This window comes from Setaria viridis, chromosome 5, assembly GCF_005286985.2.
Source record: "Setaria viridis chromosome 5, Setaria_viridis_v4.0, whole genome shotgun sequence".
Taxonomy (NCBI): domain Eukaryota; kingdom Viridiplantae; phylum Streptophyta; class Magnoliopsida; order Poales; family Poaceae; genus Setaria; species Setaria viridis.
The window spans coordinates 29,042,430-29,062,660 of NC_048267.2; the positions used below are offsets into that span (position 1 = coordinate 29,042,430).

The 20,231-nt window shown below is 44.9% G+C and overlaps 3 protein-coding genes and 1 long non-coding RNA gene across 7 annotated transcripts; 1 reads left to right on the forward strand and 3 right to left on the reverse strand.

The window, feature by feature from the left end:
- Positions 1-441: 441 nt before the first annotated feature.
- On the reverse strand, positions 442-1,513 carry LOC117855806 (uncharacterized). The gene is made up of 2 exons (XR_004640575.2): positions 975-1,513; positions 442-861 (listed from the first exon to the last, which is right to left on the reverse strand). It is a non-coding gene; the product is annotated as an uncharacterized lncRNA (long non-coding RNA).
- Positions 1,514-7,481: 5,968 nt separating this feature from the next.
- Positions 7,482-12,720, reverse strand: LOC117856911 (polypyrimidine tract-binding protein homolog 1). Of its 2 annotated transcripts, none has more exons than XM_034739346.2 (11): positions 12,573-12,720; positions 12,260-12,467; positions 11,442-11,651; positions 9,758-9,820; positions 9,554-9,627; positions 9,381-9,476; positions 9,111-9,168; positions 8,929-9,018; positions 8,771-8,849; positions 8,576-8,688; positions 7,482-8,421 (listed from the first exon to the last, which is right to left on the reverse strand). In XM_034739346.2, the coding sequence occupies exons 2-11, from the start codon at positions 12,440-12,442 to the stop codon at positions 7,702-7,704; spliced, it is 1,686 nt and encodes a 561-aa protein (XP_034595237.1). In that variant the 5' UTR covers positions 12,443-12,467; positions 12,573-12,720; the 3' UTR covers positions 7,482-7,701. The 2 variants fall into 2 exon arrangements, with proteins under 2 accessions (XP_034595237.1, XP_072149709.1); XM_072293608.1 differs by having other exon boundaries at positions 12,561-12,689.
- Positions 12,721-12,775: 55 nt separating this feature from the next.
- On the forward strand, positions 12,776-18,353 carry LOC117856913 (uncharacterized). Of its 3 annotated transcripts, none has more exons than XR_004640676.2 (9): positions 12,776-13,142; positions 14,141-14,214; positions 14,700-14,780; positions 14,857-14,938; positions 15,294-15,391; positions 15,471-15,558; positions 16,328-16,676; positions 17,131-17,307; positions 17,834-17,975. XR_004640676.2 is itself a non-coding variant. In XM_034739349.2 (9 exons), the coding sequence occupies exons 1-8, from the start codon at positions 12,879-12,881 to the stop codon at positions 17,235-17,237; spliced, it is 1,143 nt and encodes a 380-aa protein (XP_034595240.1). In that variant the 5' UTR covers positions 12,776-12,878; the 3' UTR covers positions 17,238-17,259; positions 17,834-17,976. The 3 variants fall into 3 exon arrangements, 2 of the variants coding, with proteins under 2 accessions (XP_034595240.1, XP_034595239.1); XM_034739349.2 differs by having other exon boundaries at positions 17,131-17,259; positions 17,834-17,976; XM_034739348.2 differs by lacking the exon at positions 17,131-17,307 and having other exon boundaries at positions 12,784-13,142; positions 17,834-18,353.
- LOC117856915 (MYB-like transcription factor ETC3) lies at positions 18,299-19,635 on the reverse strand. The gene is made up of 3 exons (XM_034739351.2): positions 19,348-19,635; positions 18,801-18,888; positions 18,299-18,710 (listed from the first exon to the last, which is right to left on the reverse strand). The coding sequence occupies exons 1-3, from the start codon at positions 19,427-19,429 to the stop codon at positions 18,626-18,628; spliced, it is 255 nt and encodes an 84-aa protein (XP_034595242.1). The 5' UTR covers positions 19,430-19,635; the 3' UTR covers positions 18,299-18,625.
- Between the last annotated feature and the right edge of the window lie 596 nt (positions 19,636-20,231).

A 20,231-nucleotide genomic window follows, 5' to 3' on the forward strand; every position in this document is an offset into this window, starting at 1 on the left:
AGCAAGCAAGCGATGCAGACCATCGCGAGCGCTATTTCTCGTCGATGCAGTCTCTCTACAGCGGCTGTCACTCACGCTCGAGCCAGAGTTGGTGGGCTCCCGGCGACGGGCCGCGGTGTGGTCTACTGTGATGAGTCATGGCACGCTGGTAAGAAGCTGGTAACTTTCACCACCACAGAAGACATCTTTACATGTCGGTACTAACCATTTTCGCAAGCATTTAGTGTGCGTTTATTAGAGGCTCTCAGAGCTGATTCTCTACCGAATCCACCAAGAGCTCTGCTAAACGGCTATTTAAAGTGATTATCTACTAATTCGGTGAGGTAATTCTCTAAAATGAACTAACGTGTCGGGAGCTAGAAAAAGTAGCTTCTCCTGATTTTGGGAAGTGATTCTCCATCCTAATTTTAAGAGTTTATATTAGAGAATCGAAAAGAATCATTTTCAACCATAGAACCACTTCCACTTCTCTTGAAGAATCATCTCCCATTGAGAATCATAATCAGATAATCAGATGAAGCTCTACCACCTTAGCCAAACACAAATTACGGATCCACAAATTCAGATACGCTAAACTAAAACACGGTGACAGCAATCCTTGTTACCCACACACCAATATCATACTTATGATATGGGAGGAGAGATGCACTGGTTTTTACCATCTTAAACTTCCTCCACCAAGTTGGCCTGAACCGTGTTCTGCTCCAGCTTCGTATTCTTCTCATCTTTCTCACGCGCCCAGAGTAATTCCTCAGCTTCTTAATCTGCTCTTCTTTCTCACGCGACTGATTCAAAGCTAATTCATTCTCCTCACGAGCTCTACGTATGTCAGCATGCTTATCCCTGAAGACCTGTCCGACCCTACAGACGAAGGTTACACTCCCCACCACGAAAACAAACCTCCAGAATTTCTCACTGTCGGGGCCCTCATCGCGTGCACGAGCGGTGGTGGTAAGGGAGCGTGAAGGGGGCACCTGGCGCGCGGTAGCTGCGGAAGATCGAGGCGGCGTCTTGAATCCACGGCGCAGAGCAGGAGCGGCTTCCGCAAGGAGGCGGGCGATGCCTTTAGGCGCTCATGAACCCAACATCTTCCGAACGGCAAACTCGGTATCCGCACAGATCCGGCGGATGTCGGAAGCGGTGCGGGGACGATACGAGGCGGAGGAGAGAGGCGGCGGCGGAGGGCATGGAAAGGGAACAGAAGGCGGCGGCTGCGGAATGGCCGAATGGGGCAGCCATTGAGGGCTCCTCTCTTCTCTCTCTCGAATCGCCCAGCTCGCTAACAGCCCACTCGTTTCTTGGCCCAAGCCAGCAAGCATAGCAGGCTCACGCGGACGCGGCATCCTTCTCAATCTTGGACGTCCACGGACCACGGCCATAAAAGAACCCCTACTCCCGTCGCGCTCTCGCATCGCATCAGCCCGGCGGCCCTCTCGTCGCCGTCGACGCACCGGCCTCTCCTCCTTCCGTCCACACCGCAGTCGCCGTTTTCGCACGCCTCCCGCCATGCCGCTGCCGCCCTGCTGGTTCTTCTTGGCTCCGTTTCCGTTGGCCTTCGTCATCCTCCCGCGATGCCTCCGTGGTTCGTCGCCGCTACGTTTCCAGTGGGGCCCTACGTCATCCTCACTGAGAGGCGAAAGCTGGAGGAGGACGCCTACAAAAGGTATGGGGCCGATGTGCGCCATCTGCGCCGAGGTGGAGCTGGAGATAAAACACACTATCGGGGAAATCACCGTTCGTACCGGTTTCAGGATTGACAACTGGTATTGCTACATTGGTACTAGAAGGATCCTTTAGAATCGGATCACTTATTAGTGTATTAATGTGTTTTTCGCTAAAAAAAAATAAAGAAATCTGGTGAACAGTTGGGAGGCGCCCGCACACACGCATCATGCTCCGTGAATTTTCACACGTAATATACGCATGCGCGCTTCGTGGGATTTGAACTCACAACCTCAAGTCTTGCACAAGGCTTCCTTATTATCTCACTCACACATCAGGATTTGAACTCACAACCTCAAGCCTTGCACAAGGCTTCCTTATTATCTCACTCACACATCACATGTGATGGAGGTAGATATGTTTTTCTTTTGAAGTAACTTGTGGAGAAACCTTTAATACCGGATCCTAACACCACCCGGTACGGTCATTTTTAGTACCGGGTAATGTTATGACCCGGTATTTTACGAGGACCCCCAAATTTGGACCCGGTACTGCTCGGTCAAAATGCAACCGGTGCTAAGGTTGAGGACGAATGCTCATATTTTTAGTAGTGAAAGAAAGCAGGATTCCTGCAGGTTCAAGTTACAGCCTTACAGGATGTGAAGCATGTTTATTTTCTTTCTATGCGTGTCTCTCTCTGTTCAATTTCAGTTTAATCTGATCCAACTTATAAAATCCAGGAGTAATAATAATTGTGTGTCGTGGTTGAACTCGACGTGTTGCATGCTGTGTTCTTTCGCTAAATACCGTCCAGTCGTATGAATGATTGTTAGAGTGGGCGCACCGTGTACCTAAAGAGGCACGAACTCTGTGTTTGTGTTCTTCCATCATCAAAAACGATAAATTGGCATCATCTATAAGCCCTTTATTTGCACTTCGAAAATGATAATTTATCTGGATGTACTGTACCGAAAAAGGATAATTTTTGGCCCGCACCATCAGTTCAAACCAAGCTATCGTGAATTTGTGATAGAGGGAACGATAAGCAAATTCATCGATCGATCGATCGATCGAGAGAGAGGGCGGGGAAGGGGACACAATGCAAGCAGTTTTCATGCTATCCACTACGGGACACAGACAAATTGCCGAGTGCCAGGGGCACTCGGCGAAGGGCAGAATACCCTCGGCGAACCGTTTGCCGAGTGTTACACTCGGCAAACGGCACACGGCAAATATAGAGTCAGCGAACACGGATTTGCCGAGTGTTTTCTGTCGCACACTCGGCAAGGTCTTTGCCGAGTGGCCAGAAAACACTCGGCAATATTTTTTGCGAAAAATTAAAAAAAAAACAACCTGCCGCCGGCCGGCCGCCTCGACCTGCCGCCGCCGCCGCCGCCTCGACCCGGCACAACACCGACCCGGCGCCACCACCTCGACCCGGTGCCGCCGCCTCGACCCGGCGCTGCCGCCTCGACCCGCCGCCTCCGCCTCGACCCGCCGCCGCCGCCTCGACCCCGCCGCCGCCTCGACCCGCCGCCTCGACCCGCCGCCGCCGCCGTCCCGCGGCCAGATCCGCCGCCACCGCCCCGCGTCCAGATCCGCCACCGCCGCCCCGCGGCCAGATCCGCCGCCACCGCCCCGCGGCCAGATCCGCCGCCGCCGCCGCCGCCCCGCGGCCGGGGAAGAAGGGAGGCCGCCAGATCTGGCCGGGGGAGGGAGAGGGGAGGGGAGGGGAGCTCGAGGGAGGGCCGCCGGGGGAGCTCGAGGGAGGGCCGCCGAGGGAGCTCGAGGGAGGAGGAGGGGGCGGCGTGAGGGGAGAGAGGGGGGGCGGCGTGAGGGGAGAGAGGGGGGGGGGGGGCGGCGGCGGCGGCGGGCTGGGGGGGGCGCGTGCGGCGGCGGCAGCGGCGGTGGCGGCGGCGGCTGCAGGAGGCCGGGGTGGGGAAGAGAGGGGGGAAGAGAGGAGGCCGGCTGCAGGTAGATCTGCGCGGGGGCCGGCCGGGGGGGGGGGGGTATTTTGAGGCGTCGGGGGTGGGGCCCTCTGGTTTGCCGAGTGTCCTAAGTGGACACTCGGTAAACGATTTATTTGCCGAGTGTCCCACTTAGGACACTCGGCAAACTTTTTTTGAAAAAAAATTAAAAAATATCCAACAGTTTCAAAAAAATACCAAATTTTCACACGAACTAATATATATTCTCTATTGATTATAAAAAAAGTTTTGTAGTCAAATCAAACTCGACCGTCACTTCGACTCTAAATCTTATCGAATCCTCTCAAAGTTACTATTCTTCTTCTGAGATACTTCGGTTTGTAATCATCGTACATGATGAAATGTGCAAAACCTTCTCAATTTTTTTCCACAGCCTCCACGTATTATATCATCACATCATGACAAATCTTAAGATTTTCAGACTTTGATTGTTTTTTTACAATTTAAAAACACTACTGCGACACGTTCATGGTCGTGTTTCCTGAACAAGATGTTCGAAATTTCTTTTCATTTCATGGGTCAGGTCTCAAATTGGTCCAAATAACATGAATATCATTTTTCTACTCATTTTATTCCATAATTTGAATCACTTGCAGTTCAAATTTGACTTATACCAAAAATTCCCTTTAAATGCAATTAATTAATTAAATATAGCAAATAAATTCAAAAATATACCAAATTTTAACATGGAGTACCACATGTTGTATGTGGGGAGTAGAAAAAATTTCATGGTGAAAAGAGAAAAAAAAATTATTTTTTTGCCGCGTGTCAAAAAAAAAACACTAGGCAAACCGCCCTCTTTGCCGAGTGTGTTTTTTGACACTCGGCAAACCCCCTCTTTGCCGAGTGTTTTTTTTGACACTCGGCAAAGTGGGTGCTTTGCCGAGTGTTTTTTATTTGACACTCGGCAAAGCCACGATTTGCCGAGTGTTTTTGGCTTGGCACTCGGCGAAGAGCTTGTTTGCCGAGTGTCCGAAAAAAACACTCGGCAAACAGAAAACACTCGGCAAATTTAAAGTTTCCTGTAGTGATCGAACGATAAGCAAGTTTGCAACCTCAGCTCCGAGCCACCATGACAGGTTTAGTCGCGCATGAGCATGCTATGCGGGGCCGCAGGTTCATCAATTATCTTCCTCAATGAGTAGCAGTCCTTGGATGTTAAGCAGGAGGCTCACGCAAATCCCGTTGTGGACTGGACGCCACATCTTTATCAGGTTTTTACTGTCTTTCTTTTCTTGAGAGGACCTACGGCAGGCAAATTGCCAACGAAGAAGATATATTAAGGTATGCTTAGCGCGCGTTTGCATGCATGCAAGATTAAGCGGGGAACGGATGAAAGAGACAGATATCACATGTCTAGCCTATTATTACAGATACAAGTTCCACACTCCTAGATTGCAACAGCACGGGATGGGCATGGTTAGAGGCAGTGGTCTCATGATAATCACCACTCGTGGAGTCATAGTCTCATGATTCTAAAATATAGCTTGTGCTTAAAATAATGGTTTATTTTCTCTCTCCTAGCTCTCTCCCCTGTAAAAATGCTACACGATGGCATTACATTAGATGACTTATAAGACTGCTGCCATGTAGCAATGTATTTACCTTATGTAGTTAAATGTGTGAATGTGTTAAGTACAACACATGGGACTGTAGCACAACTAGAGTTGTTCCTTGGAGTGCAAACAATAAAATTCCACGCATCCGCCCTTTCCCCACATGCAATAGTTGGAAAAGTAATATTACATTATGCGAATCAATTGTAGTTGTTCTGTACTAAAATTCTTTATTGCATTATATCTCTAATTAATGATATCATACCTAATTAGATTTATCCAGAAGTTATATTTCCTTTATTTTTTAAAAATCCGAATCAGAAGCTAGGCAAATATCTAGGCAAGCATGCTAGTATGTAGCAGGGGGTTGATGCATAAAAAATAAACTTGCCCCTCAAGATGCCACGTGGCGAGCCGTTGCACGAGTATAACGAACCTAACGACTGTTTAGTTCCCCCAAAATTCCAATTTTGACACTATGCAAAAAGAAGATTCCCATCACATCAAACTTGCGGTACATGCATGGAGTACTGAATGTAGACGAAATCAAAAACTAATTGCACAGTTTGGTTGTACTTTGCGAGATGAATCTTTTGAGCCTAATTAGTCAATATCTACAGTGCTAGTACAGTGATTTTGAACAACCAAAATCAGACAGCTAACAAGCCCCTGGTACTATTAATTAACAATCCCCATTACCCCCTTCCTACGCGTCGTCGGCCCCTCACGCAGTCACGCTCGCACCAGCACCCTCTTGCCCTCGCAGTCACCGCATCCGCCTCCCACGATGCAGTACCTCCTCAGCTTCTTGGCAGCGCTCTCTGTCATCGACGCCGTGGCCGATGCCTTGGAGGCGAAGGAGGCCGATCGGCGGCGCAGGGAGAACGCGAGACTCAAGGCGGAGCTGGTGGTGGATGAGATGAAGAAGCAGGAGGCCATGAAGATGGAGCAGACGAACGCAGGAGAAGAAAGCATCTTTGATTTATTTTAGGATGTGAAAGGAGTTCGATTTTTCTTTGTTCTTTTAATTTGGTAACGTCGCAGCTAATAATAATATAATGCAGCTTTGGATGCAACTTTAATTTGGTTAATCTTGTGGGCATGTGGATAGAACCTTTGGGAGATTGGTGTATGGTTGAGCCCTGTTTGCTGTCTCGCGTGACCAGGACCAATAAACTCGTGGCTTTAGGGCCCTAATGTTGTCTCACGGCGATTAGCATCCGCGAACCTCTTCTCTTGCAGCCAGCATGTGTCACCACTTATTATTAGTTCAGAGGCCTAACATTCATTAGTACTTTGGTGCTGGCTGTGGACATCAGAACTGACAACGTAACCAGTCCCTCCAGATTAGAAGAAACCGAATCGAATGCCTTTTGCAATACCAATCTTCAGCAATGCTTAGGAAGTCTCTTGCTGTAAAGAGCTTCGGGTACAAGTTGCACATACCTGAAATTGTCATGTATTTGCCGGCCTTTGATCAATGCAGACTGATTTTTCTTCACAAGTCCATCCAATCTTGGGGCCAACCGACACGCCAAGACCTTGTCGAAAAGTTGTGAGGCTGAGCTGTCTGTAGTCTGTTAAAAGGGCAGGGATCGTTGTTCTTGGGCAGCAAGATGAGAAAGGCCTCGTTGAGACGATAGAAGCTGTGGCTATCCATAAAAGGCATGCCGACTATCAGCCAGGCCGACTTATAGAACCTCCCAGTGAATCCATCAGGGCCAGCAGCCTTGTGATTTGGCAGGTCCTTGATGACGCTCCAAACTTCCTCCTCGGTGAACGGCACCCCCAGGTTTATGAATTTTTGTGGCTATGCTGAGAAACAAATGGCACATCATGCTCTTTGACTAGAGTTGATGCTGCGTGGTTTGGGTTTTCCTTTCTTTCATCGTGTGTATACATAGATCTTTCTGTTCGTTAGGAACTCTCGGGATACCTCGTGAAGCTGCAGAGTTCTCCAACTCAATCCTTAGTCAGTTGGATGCCATCACTCGGTACTACAAGATCAAAATATCAATGCTGTCATGTTGATTGTGGGGGACATGACAACATTGATCTTTCAGTGTAACGGAGAAGAAAGGCTGGACTGGAGTGTTTTGAACCGAAACCAATGTGGCAGTGCTCTAAAATTGTGGGGGGCATGCAGATTCCACAGTTTATCAAACGCAGTGCATGCAGAAGCTGAGGGAGCGTGTTTACAGCTATCAAATCTTGGTGAGGAACAATGTGCTGAAGAAAAAAAAACAAGTTTAGAATTTCTGCAGTGAGAAAAGGATTGATACAAATACAATGCCCATTATGAAACATATAGAATCTCTGCAGTGAAAAAAGGATTCATACAAATACAATGCCCATTATGAAACGTTTACCACGATTAACAGGTACCCTACTACCGAGTAACTTGGAGCAGCAATGGTATTTTAGCCTCATAGAGAAAACGACAACAGAGAAGGATTGACATACATCCATCTATGATTCTAGCATAGTTCGATTAGCTAACGACTATAGGGACCCCGTGGAGCAAATGGAAGCTGCCGGCCTCCCGGCTCAGAGAATGGCATCATCTGGGGCTCCATACCCGGAGGGAACTGCTGGTTGCCATACATCGGGAACTGCGGCATTGGTTGCCGTGGACCTTGTGAAAACGGTAGGCCTCCATAACCTGGAGCTTGCATCATCTGGGGACCTGGAGGTAGCTGCTGCGCACCGAGGCCAGGGAACGGCACTGCTTGTGGGCCATGTGTGTTTGGAACCAGATGGCTTCCATTGCCAAGATACTGCATGAACTGGGCTGAACCTGGAGGCAGCTGATAGTTCACATGGTTGGACATCTGTTGACTTCCCTGACCTGAAGGCTGCAGCATTGGAGCTTGAGCCGAGCCATAACCTGGGAACTGTTGAGGAACACCAGGAGGGCCTGGGAGGATTGCCTGGCCAGGGTACTGTGAAGGTCCACCTGAGGGAACGACAGCAGTTTGCGAGTGTGGCTCACTTGTAGGATGGGAAGGTAGAGCAGATGCTTCTCCTGGCATTGCTGGAGTATGCACCCCTGGTGGCATTACTGAACTGGTGGCTGCAGAAGGAACACTAGTGTGTGGTGGTGGTGGAATGACAGCACCAACATTTGGTATTGGCTGAGGACCAAGAATGGAAGGTTGATCGCTGCTTGTAGTAACATTTCCTTTGGTATAATCTCTACCTCGCTCATTGTTAACCTGAAAAAGATCATGCGATCAATCAATAAATGAGCTTAAAAACCATCTTAGTCTTGGGGTTCATTCAAACCTTTTATTTTTCATATCTATTTTCTAGCTATAAAAGCAACATCAACTGCAACAAATTTGATAATAGTCAGGAAATAGTAGTTACCTTAACATTAAGCTCAGTATGTCGTGAAAATGCAAGGTGAAGCTTGCAGTATCCACCTTCATAGATGCTGTGCCCTTCTAATGCTTCTTTTGCTGCAACTGCAGTTTGAATGTCTACCAGAAAACCATAAATGATATGAGAGACACGTCATGCATGAGTAGTTGAATTTCATGTACCAACAAAATTAGTGTTTACCTGGATACTGGATCAATGCTTGAAAGCCATTCTTCTCAAAAATTGCAATCTTTTGTACAAATCCAAAAGCAGAAAAGACCTGACAATTACAGGATACCAAAAAGTTGGTGCAAACTGCATATGTTAACTTAGCATCGTTGTTTACTTCAACAGATTACCTCATGAAGCACATCAATTGTAACAACATACTGCATGTTCTCAATGGATGCAAGAAGTATATTGCTATCTGGTTCCTGCTTTCTCCCATCCTGGGCATAACAGTGTGAACACAACCACTATATTAGCAATTTAGCATAAGCACAAAATAAAAGCATGCATGCTCAAAGGTTAGAAGTGTTACCGCTCCAGAGCCATCTTTAGCAGAATCCAGAAAAGGAAGGTAAGGGTTAGTGAAGTCCCTAGAGGAAACAGCAAAGGAAAACAATCAAAAGTTGCGTGATTGCTAGAATATTACAAAACGACCAAATTGAGAAAGTAAATATCTGAAAGACAAGAAAAAAACTTTTCCACACAAAATGAAATAATCTGATGGGTAAAAACTCAATGAAACCATCTATCAAACAAGAAGTACAACAAAAATGGTCCATCTTGTTAACTGAGCAGTTCTTACCTACTCCTGTGGCTCTGATACTTGACATTGAGAACACTGTGTGCTGAATAGCTTATTCTCAAAGTGCAGGCCCCATCCAGTTCTGGTAGCAAATAGCTGAAATACAAGAACAGGTCATTATGCATTAGTCTTGAAAAAGAGTACAGCAGAAAATTAATAGTTGAGAGAAATACCTAGGAATGCATCTACCATCGAGCGCAGCTTTTGCGGATGTTGCGGTTTCAGCATCAGAAAACTGAATTAACGCCTACAAGCAAAATGAATAAACATAACTTAGATAAAATCAGTTCAGCCTGAGCGAAGAAAGAAGATACTGTTATCAACAAAGTACAACGGCAGATGACACGTGAAAGAACAAGTAAAAGTAAAACCATTACCTGATAACCAGATGCCTTCTCAAAGGTAGCAATCTTGTGAACAAACCCAAAGGCAGAAAATACCTGGGCGCACAAAACTTCAGTTGGTAAGACCACAGGCAAAATAAAATCAAATGCATGGAATATAACTGGAAAGTGAAATGAGCTTAAATGAGAAGTGCCAAACAAAGGCTGGCTGATATCTCAATGCCAGGCACAGTAAAATTTTGTATAAACATATAGAGAAGTGTAAACCTAAAAGATCAATTTTCCAATAATAGTAATCAACAACAATGAGTAAGGGTACTAGCTAGCAGATAACTGCACAAGGTAGAAACATTTTAACCTGCTAGTAAAGACAATACAAATAAATTTATCATCCATCTTAGGTTTCATGACTATCAAAGCTGTTACTAAGTAACAGAATAAGTATTTTAACCTGCTAGTAAAGACAATACAAATGAATTTATCATCTATATTAGGTTTCATGACTATCAAAGCTGCTACTAAGTCAACAGAATAAGTAAGTATTCTACGCTCTGAATAGATGATCAAAGAAAGAGATCAGAAAGAAGCAGAGCAAGAAAGCATTCATGTCCAAAGAACAAAGGGAACCGAATCTTATAAATCAAGTTTTAACCCATGAAAGACCAAACTTTACTACAATATTCACAATTGCAAGCGAGCCAACTACTAAACTGTTCAAACATTCTTTATGAACATCTCATCTATATGTTTCGCTTTCACCCTTGAACCTCCCCTTAACAGCGTATTAATACAAGTATGCCAATCAATTGAGACTACAGAGCATGAAGACAAGATAATTCTTGTAATCAACACACAATAGGTTGCAAAATAATCTTTCTAATCAACATATAAAAGATTGCAAAGTAATATTTTAGATCAACACAACTTGCAGATCTATAACAAGCAAGTTAAACTCCTATTTACAAGATGGTTTAAACCTGGTTCATTCAATAATTCAGTGTAATTAGACATGACAAAAAGAATGGCATATTTAATTTGTGCTCATCAAGCTACACCTACGTGAAAACAATAATATGTGGTTCTGAGTAATAAAATAAACCCACAAAAATCAGAATCTTCATAATGTTCCTGATCAATTTAAAGAGATGCTTTTCTTGTCAAGTAGTACACGTAGTGTCCAAGTAAATTGGACGCATCATAAGAAAGAAGTATCATATGAGCTAATAAAAAAGCTCCAGCAATCCAGGGAAGAAAAATGATACTCGCATAGTTATGCCAGCTATTGATCTGAAACTATCAGCATTGAGCAAAATTCATGCATCAATCTTTAGCCAGTGATAGAACACAGCCAACCACAATGAACTAAGAATGGGGCATTAATGAAGGTAGACACAGCATATCCTAAGAGGGATGGTGAAAGGGAGGGGGGAGGGGAGGGTATGGGATGGGAAGGGTGGAAATGGAAGGGAAGGGGACAGCGGAGGGGAGGGGAAGGAGTAGGGCAGCGATGAGTAAGGGAGAGGAAACAAACACACACATGTGTTCCAGATGCTGCCTGCCATGATACTCCGTGACAACTGCTTGCTAATCCATTCAGATCATGCAAAAGAATGTGCTAGAAGTTACTAAGACAGTCCTGGCACATCAAAATATTCCTGCAGACAAAATCAGTTGACCTAAATAACATAATTCTCGATGCTACTGTTAACATCCTTACCACATGTAGAACATCGATGCTGACAGAATCTGGCGCGACACCCTCCATTCCCACAAGCAAAACGTTGCCTGAACCTTCCCCAGTAGTCTTCGTGTTGACTATCTCCTGTCTATTGGAGTACTGAAGGTACACATTTTTCCCTCTTACCTGCGCTGGCTCTGCTGACGATGCATAATATGATATCATGGCAATCGCTTGATTTTGGTCAGCCTGCAAAGCAGTATAAAAAAATTAAAAACAACAGCCAGTCCCTCTCCATTGGTCCAGTACCACTTCCATCATTTTCATATCAAGGGAAATTCAAAGTTTTCATAATTGTTCCACCAAATAAGTAGTCCTCCCATTCAAAGATAAATCTTCCGTGCTTTTTAGCCATCACACTTTGCTTATCCCAAAAAAAGCCATATACATAACGATTGATTTTTCTTTGTGCCATGAAGTCTTATAATAGGGCTTAAAATTGTTCATGATTCTCATGTTCGCCACACATCACAAAACCACAACAATCACTAATTTCGGAGCCACAAATTGATTGGATTAATTCAAATGACAAGACACTAAAACAGCTCTAGCGATCAATGGATGGTGAGGCTGCATGCAGCTTGCACATTCAACTTGTTAATTCCAAAACAAAATGGGCAGGGTATTGGAGATTCTCCTCCAGACAACTAAATGGACAGTGAAAACATGCTTACAAATTACAACCTCTTTATTGCATTTCAGTACTACTTATCTCCGTGTCCACGGGATAGACAGGAGACTGGACAAGACGAGTAGGGCTGGCTAACATGGCAGCAAGGAAAGTTGGTGGTACTCACGAATTCGATGAATGCCTGGTTGCGGTTGGCGCCAACGCCGCACTTGGTGTTGACGACCTTGCCGAAGGGGGTCCCCAGCTCGACCAACTCCTCCGGGGTGCAGTCCCACGGCAGGTTCCGCAGGTGGAGCACCTTCGACGGCGGCTGCGTGTAACGGAACTGCGGCTGCCCACCGGAAGCCATCCCTCCCGAATCTTATCCTCCAAACCTACAACGTCAGCAGATGTGCGCAATCCACATCAGGACGAGGCTTTACCTTTGAAAAAGGAAAACACTCGTAAGCATGGGGAGAATATCTAACCAGAGTCCTCACCTTGCAAGTGCCGCCGAACGGCGGCGGCGACGGCGACGGCGGGGAGACGAGAGGCCGGAGCGGAGGAAGACGGGTTGGATTCGGGAACGTATCGGTGCGGCCAATCGTCGTCTAGGGCTTAAAGCCGCCTAGGGTTTCGTGTCGGCCTCGTGAAAAGGCCCACTGATAAGTTAATGGGCTTCGTCGTCGAGGCAGAAGCCCAAATCGCAAAGAAGCCAGAAATCCGGGCGCAGCTTGAACCACTCATCACGGTCCACTTCCCAGTCTCTCCACCGCTCTCTGGCTGCACTGCCCACCGCCGGAGAAATGCCGCCGCGGAGGCGAGATCGCCGGAGACCCCGCGACCCGTCGCCGCCACCCTCCGATGCAAGGGCACCACCCTCCGCGTCAGGTTTCCGTCTCACCCTTCTCGCCCCAGTCGTCGTCCTGGTCCTCGTCGTCGCCGCCCTTGGCTTCTCCGGCCGCCTCTCCAGGTCCCCTCCCCACCCCCAGACGCTGCAGACGACCGCTCACTCTGTATACGAGCGCGGCCTCGTCAAGCGAGACGTCTCCGCACGAGAGATCCTCACCGTAAGCACCTCCTAGGCTCGCTGGCCGTTGCCTCGATCCGGTCTTTCCAGTCTTACTTACTAGAGTGCTAGTCGTCACTGACGCGGTGTGGTTTTTTTCTTGGAAAAATTGGATATATGACACCGAAAGATCTCAGTTTTAGAAATATACCAGCAAATTGATGCGGTACATTTAATACCATTGAAAGATCCCGCAGTTTCCATCCATCCTCCGTCATCTCCCTTCTTGCCCGTTATTTTCTTCTTCTCCGGCGCAGGCATCGCGGCCAGCTCGGATTCGCCGTTGGCCGCCGCGCTCCACCCCTTTCTCCACCTGCGGGCTGCGGCCACACCCCAGCTCCGCAGCGCATCAACCCGCATGTCCGCATATAGCGGCTGCACCGCAGCTAGGCTCTGCCGTAGGCCGCTCCGCTCTAGCGCTCCGTTCACGGTCGTGCCCTGGCTCGGCTCGACCACATCGCCCCAGCTCGAACATACGAATACAATCCGCCGCAAGCAAGAGTCCTGTCATCTTGGCTCCCTTCCCTCGGGCTCACGTACACGATGGTGCTCAGGATGCAGCCGATTTGGATCTAGGCCCCTAGGATTTGGAGCTCTCGTTGGCATGCTTCAGCAGTAAAAGGGTGCTTCCGTCGAGAAGGATTACTTTCATCCGCGTAGGCTGCAGCAACGGCGCCCTCACCTTCCGGCCAATGGAAGCAGCAAGCACAGGCTCTTTCAATTTTGCCCGGAGGATGAGGAGCTCTGTTCTTTGCCGGAGAGGGAAAGAAGGGCAGCTGAGAATGACAGAAGGAAGTGAAACCGTGAAGAAACGGCAAGACGGATGGAAAACGTGACGGATTGGTAAATTTCTAAACGGTGAGATCTTTCAGTGGTATTAAAGTGTACCTGATCAGTTGGATGGTATATTTCTAAAACTGAGATCTTTCGGTGTCACAGATCCAATTTTTCCTTTTCTTTTCTATTCTGGATCGTGTGGTGCTGGTGTGTTGTATGCAGGAGCACACAAGGGTTTCTGAGAACCGGTCGCAGCGCCACTTCCCGAACCCCGTCCTCGCCTACGTGACCCCCTGGTGCGTCATTTCTGCAATTCCGTGCATGCTTGTTGTATTTGGTTTCATTAGTGAATAGTTGAATACATGTACTGTTGCACTATCAAATTGTGATAGTTAAGCAGGCGGCACATAAATATGTCACCTGCGTTCCTTGTATACCTATCTTAGTAAATAGTAATGTGTTGTTTCTAGCTTAATAGTCTATGCCCAGTTTTTTTCTAATAGCTTATTGGAGTGAACTTTCTGTTTACAGTAGTAGAACCAGGCTTATGATTATTACCTCAAACTGGTTTAGCAGGGAGTTTGGCTATTAACAAGGGAAATGGATCCCCTTGGATGGATAATTGGCTTTCGCACATGTTCCTTTTTGTTGGTCACAGAGCCTGAGAAAATATATAGTAGGATAACCTAAATTTGATTTTTCATCAACATTGATCTTGCATTTGCATATTGTGCCATTAGCTGCCATGCTGGTTCAATTGATGTAGGAGCTTGTGGTGCAGGAACTCCAAAGGTTATGACATGGCAAAGTTGTTTAGTGCAAAGCTTACTCACATATCACCAGTGTGGTATGATTTGAAGAGGTCCGTGGATTCCTTCCAACAATGCAATTTCCATCCTGTTTCATCAAGTTGTTAGCCTAATGCATACTTTCTTCAGTTATAGGAACATGTTAGTTCTAGAAGGAGAGCATAATTTTGATGCCACTTGGGTCTCTGAACTTCAAAGCAATGGGTCTCTGGTAAACCATCTACTTGTCTTCCTCCTCTGTTCCTCTGTATAGGCTTTAGTATGCTATTATGTCCTGTGTTGGACTGTTGGTCAAGTTTGCATTGTCTATAATGCAATTTGATCTCTAATTTTTTCTCCAAGCTGTCTCAAGAAAATCCTAGAGAAGTTGGGAATTCTTCCTGATAGCCTGAAAAAATATAAAATAAAATAAAAAAGTGGTACTTGAGCCAGATTAGCTCAGCCTAGGATGAAAATGATAGGCTACTGATGTTTTTTATACTGTATGTGTAGTACATAAAATAGGGGGGGGGGGGTGAGGAATGCCTTTTGCAGTAAGAGTTTTGGTTCCCATTCTTGTTTTCCAGGTAGTACCAAGAGTTGTCTTGGAAGCATTTCCTGCTGTTGTACTATTGGAAAAGAAGCAAAAAACAAAAGCTATTGACCTAATAGTGAGTGAATGCAGGTAAATTCATGTGCCATTTCTTTCTCAGATATAGTTATGCTTATGCTAGCCAGTTTGACATCTGGCTGTGAATTAATAGGGATAAGGGCTACAACGGTATTGTGCTAGAGTCCTGGTCAAGATGGGCTGCTTATGGTGTGCTGGATGATCCACAGCTACGTTCCATGGTACTTCAGCCCTGTTTGGATACGCTTCTCCTAGCCACGCTTGGATTATAATCTAAGTGAAGATTTTCTCGTTTCTCGCTTCTCGTAGTTCAAATCTCTGAAGTGGCTTACCACATAAGCGAGAATCGGTGGAAATAAGCAAAGCGTTTGGCGGGATTCTCGCTTATTTCCACCGATACGCCGCTTATAAGCGGAAACAAACGGGGCCTTCACTTGTCATTATGCAGCAATGTTGTTCTAACAAATGATTTAGTTGTTGGATTCTTGGATCCATGCCCAACGGCCTTGTAGCTCCAAATTAATACATGAAAGTTGAAATATATCAACTTTGTTTAAATGTCCTTGACAGATCTGAACAGACATCATACTTTAAGTTTTTATATTAGTAACACTGCTTAGCATTTTGAGAAAGCAATGTTAAAATGACTAAAACATAACCTTGGCTGCAGCACTTTTAGCAAGCAAACTAATTTTGGTAACCACACAAATGATGATGGTTTTTTTATTGCACGTTAATGTTGTGATCATTTTAAATTTGATAGAATAGTACATTACAGTTGAGGATCATGAATTGATGGTGGACGATAATAGGTAAAGATTATTGAGAAGCTCAGGGCACTGAAACATTATCAGTTAACTTTAGCACTATTGTGTGCTTAATTAAAAATGACTAGGAGTTACATATGCTGCCTCATTCGAGGTTTGTTCCACTAGCCTTTTCAGGTAGTTACGAGGTTATATCTCATGATCACATTGCCGCATTCCACAGGCACTTCAGTTTGTTAAGGAGCTGGGGGAGGCTTTGCATTCAATCAGCTCCAAATCAAGTAGCCACCATTTGGAATTAATTTATGTTATCCCAGCTCCAAGAATGCAAGAACTCAATAATCAGGACTTTGGACCAGAAGATCTCCTGCAGCTGGCTGACTCCGTAGATGGTTTTTCTCTTATGACATACGACTTCTCAGGGCCTCAAAATCCTGGTCCCAGTGCACCTCTGAATTGGGTACAGCATTCTTTAACAACACTTCTTTCAGCCAAAGGTTCTTCTCGTGACCATTCTCGGATGATATTCCTTGGCATCAACTTTTACGGGAATGATTTTCTACTGTCTAGAGGTACATATAACTCATCTTTCTCCTCGTTGCTGTTGACATGATCAAGAAACCTTTCGTGTAGTCATGGGTAACAAAAGTTCACCCATGTTTCTTCTGTATGCTAGTTGAATCTCACTAAATTTACACATAATATTGTAGTCACGGGCAACAAAAGTTCACCTTTCGTGTAGTCATGGGCAACAAAAGTTCACTCACGTTTCTTCTGTATGCTAGTCGAATCTTACTAAATTTACACATAATATTGTACATGGTGAAGTTCAACACAATCATTTTGATGTACCATTGGTAGCATGTGGCACATGGCATCATGCTAGCTTGAAGTTTATCTTTGCCCTGCATTTTGGGAAGATCTGTATCTTATTGACAATTCTTCTATGCTCTCTCAGAAAAGACAAATATTATTTTTTTCATTTGTCCTTAAGCAGTATTATAAGTTGCGTGATGTCATGGGCAGGGGATTTGGGGAGATTGGAGAGAGGTTGGCGACGAAGATTATACTTAAAACTTGTAACAGGACGCGTCCCTGGACCTCACCGGCGCGGAGGAGCCGTGATTGCTTGACTACGCACCAGGGAGGCAGGACGTGAGGAACAAGATCAATCTTAATCTAATGCCTGCCCATCTATGCCGGGTCAGCCAGCTTATATACTGCCAGAGCCCGGCCACAATAAACCAACTAAACAACTAAATTCCTGCGCAAGCCAAACTAACAAACTAATTAACAAACTCTATCTCTAAGATGATGATGATGTAGAGGCTCCTCCTGGCGCCGGACTTGGTTTGCTTCTCCTGCAATACTTGAGTCCCCACATGACACGTGAGTAGTGGATTCAGATTTTCAAAAACCAGCCAACACGTCCTCAAAACTGTTCTCAAGGTTGTGCCTTTTAATAGGAAAAATTTCAATAGCCAAAAACCACAAGTCAGAGGGTTTGACAAAAACCACTCTATACCCCCAAATTATTTTACAACCCTTAATCCCTAAACTTAATTTAGCCCTTGGCCTGCTAACATGTGCGAACTGGCATCCAGCATAGCACGTATAGTTTTTTGCGGATGGTTGACTTTTTTTGCGATGATTTTTTTTTCATTTATATATTTTAGATTCAGGGAGGGGACGGAAGAACCTACAACGTCTTATTAATGTTTGCATGCAGGCAGCGGTGGTGGTGCTATCACTGGGAGGGATTTTGTTCTTTTACTTGAGAAGTACAAGCCATCTTTGCAGTGGGATGAGAAAAGTGTAGAGCACTTTTTCATCTATTCAGATGAAGGTGTGAGGCATGCTGTATTTTACCCAACACTGATGTCTCTTTCTGTACGTTTGGATGAAGCGCGAAATTGGGGAACAGGCCTTTCGATTTGGGAGATTGGACAAGGTTTGGACTACTTTTTTGATGTTCTATAGGAATACCTCAATATGCCTTTGTTATTTTTGGAGGTGTGTCAGTTAAACTACTGCTGTGAGGTATTAGAACCTCATCTGTATGACCTTTTGGTACCATATGCACTTTGGGCATTGTTCTTTTCAGCATTGCTACTATCATCTGATAATAGCTCACATCCTCCGTGAGAAATTGCTGTACTGAAGCTTTCTCCTCCTTGAGTACACACATGTGAAGTTAAAGAGCCAACTGTATTCATCTTTTTATTTATAGAATATTATACTGTTATACATCTTCTACAGCATGATGCGCATTTCCTGGTGTTTTTGTACATTAAATACTTTGCTATTGCAAGATTGACATCATGTTATAACAAGATGCGATTACAAATCAGCGCAGTCAACTCTGCTAACTTGAAGTACCAGTCCACATCACTCCTCGAGTAAGCTCATAATACTATATTGCTTTGTTCAATTTTGCATGTTTAACATTAGTTATCAGCACATATTTCCATGTGACATTCATAGATAGCTTTTAGATCAATATAAAGTAATGGCCTCGTCTTCATTTTTCCTGGTGTTTTTTAGACCAAAACATCTCTACTTCTTCTGCTGTCCTTCCTGGAATTCTTCCTGCTATAAGCTCCCACCTACATAATTCCATCGAATGAGCAACACTATCATGGGGAATGAGACATTATGTTTTATTTTCCCTTATAACACACATTTATATATGGTACCTGTTCCCCACAAGCCTGTGCATTCTGAAAACAAGATCTTCCTCAGCTTCTGTGAAGTCAACAAAATGCTGTGCCGTGGTTTTAGCTTCTGCAATGATTATGAAAGGATATAATTGATGATCGAAGTAAGCAAGAATGTAGTATCAAACCATGTAGAAATATATTATGGCCACCAATCCTATGATGGCCAATTAATGTGGAGCAATTTTTCCATATGCTGGAAGGGGCTAAAGCTGAGCTCTGCATCTTCAATTGGTTGGTCTGATAGTAAAGTAACCAATTATCCTGTTTGTCCTCTCAGATTTTTGCAGCTATAGTGGTTATTGTACATCTTCTACTTTCTATTTTTTTCCTTGGAAATAATCAAATAAAGCATGATGGTTTAGGATATGTTGGTGAAAGGTCTCCTAAAATAGTGAAATCGTGTAAGCCATTTTGTTAAACATAATAATGGTAACTAAAATGCTACAAATTCAGACTTCAGAGTTCAGAAGAGGCAGTGAGCAAAGGTAAAGCGGAACAAGGTAAGGGAAGCAAGAATGGGAACCTTTTGCTTTACTACGATCTTTGTCTTTGGACTTCTTGTCCCGGCTGCTGCTGCTGCTGCTGCTGCTGCTGCTGCTATCCATTACAGGGGAAAGTTGTCACCTGGAATAGTGAGGCTAGATTTTGAGCTGGCTTCCACCCTTATAATGGCCTATGTATCTCTGAGTCCCTGGCCAGGATAAGTTTATGAGCAAAGCTCGGGCTTTTAAAGGGATGGAGTTGTTAGTTGCCTGTCTGATCTAGCTCTGCTGATTACGACTAACGCCTAACATGGGATGTTGGTTTTCTCCTTTCTGAGAACCATTTGTCAGCGAAGATATGCAATGTCTTTTTTTCTTCAAATTTGGTGTACCGTTTCATATCTTGATGATGTCTACAGTGAAAAACCTGGTTCAGAGAATGGAAAAAAAGTCGAAAAGACAACCAAACTGAGCTCTACCGTTATTACATTAGACAGAAAGAACCTGTTTTCTGTTTTTCATACTCTTGCATGCGTATCAGTTTCCTTTTCTTCCTTGCACACCATCCATTACAAATATACAGTCCATGTTCATAAATAACTCGACTTTTATGGACTGCTGGCCTAATTAATGTACCAATTGTCCATTGTGGCGATATATTCTTCTGCCGCAATTTCCTGTTCTTGCCCATGTGAAGGAAAGAAGTAAAAAAGATTAAATGTTTAACATTTTAGTTACAAGGCATATCAACTGTCATGTGTAAATTGTATCCTATGCACATCAGACAGGTCTTGCAGATTACCCTCGCTTTGATTTCAAAAGTTCGGTAACTTAACGTATTTGCCCGTTTGCACTTTACCTATGGGTATTTCCACGAGTAGAACTGGACACGGGATTTTTTTTTTCACGCGTAAATTAGGAAAAT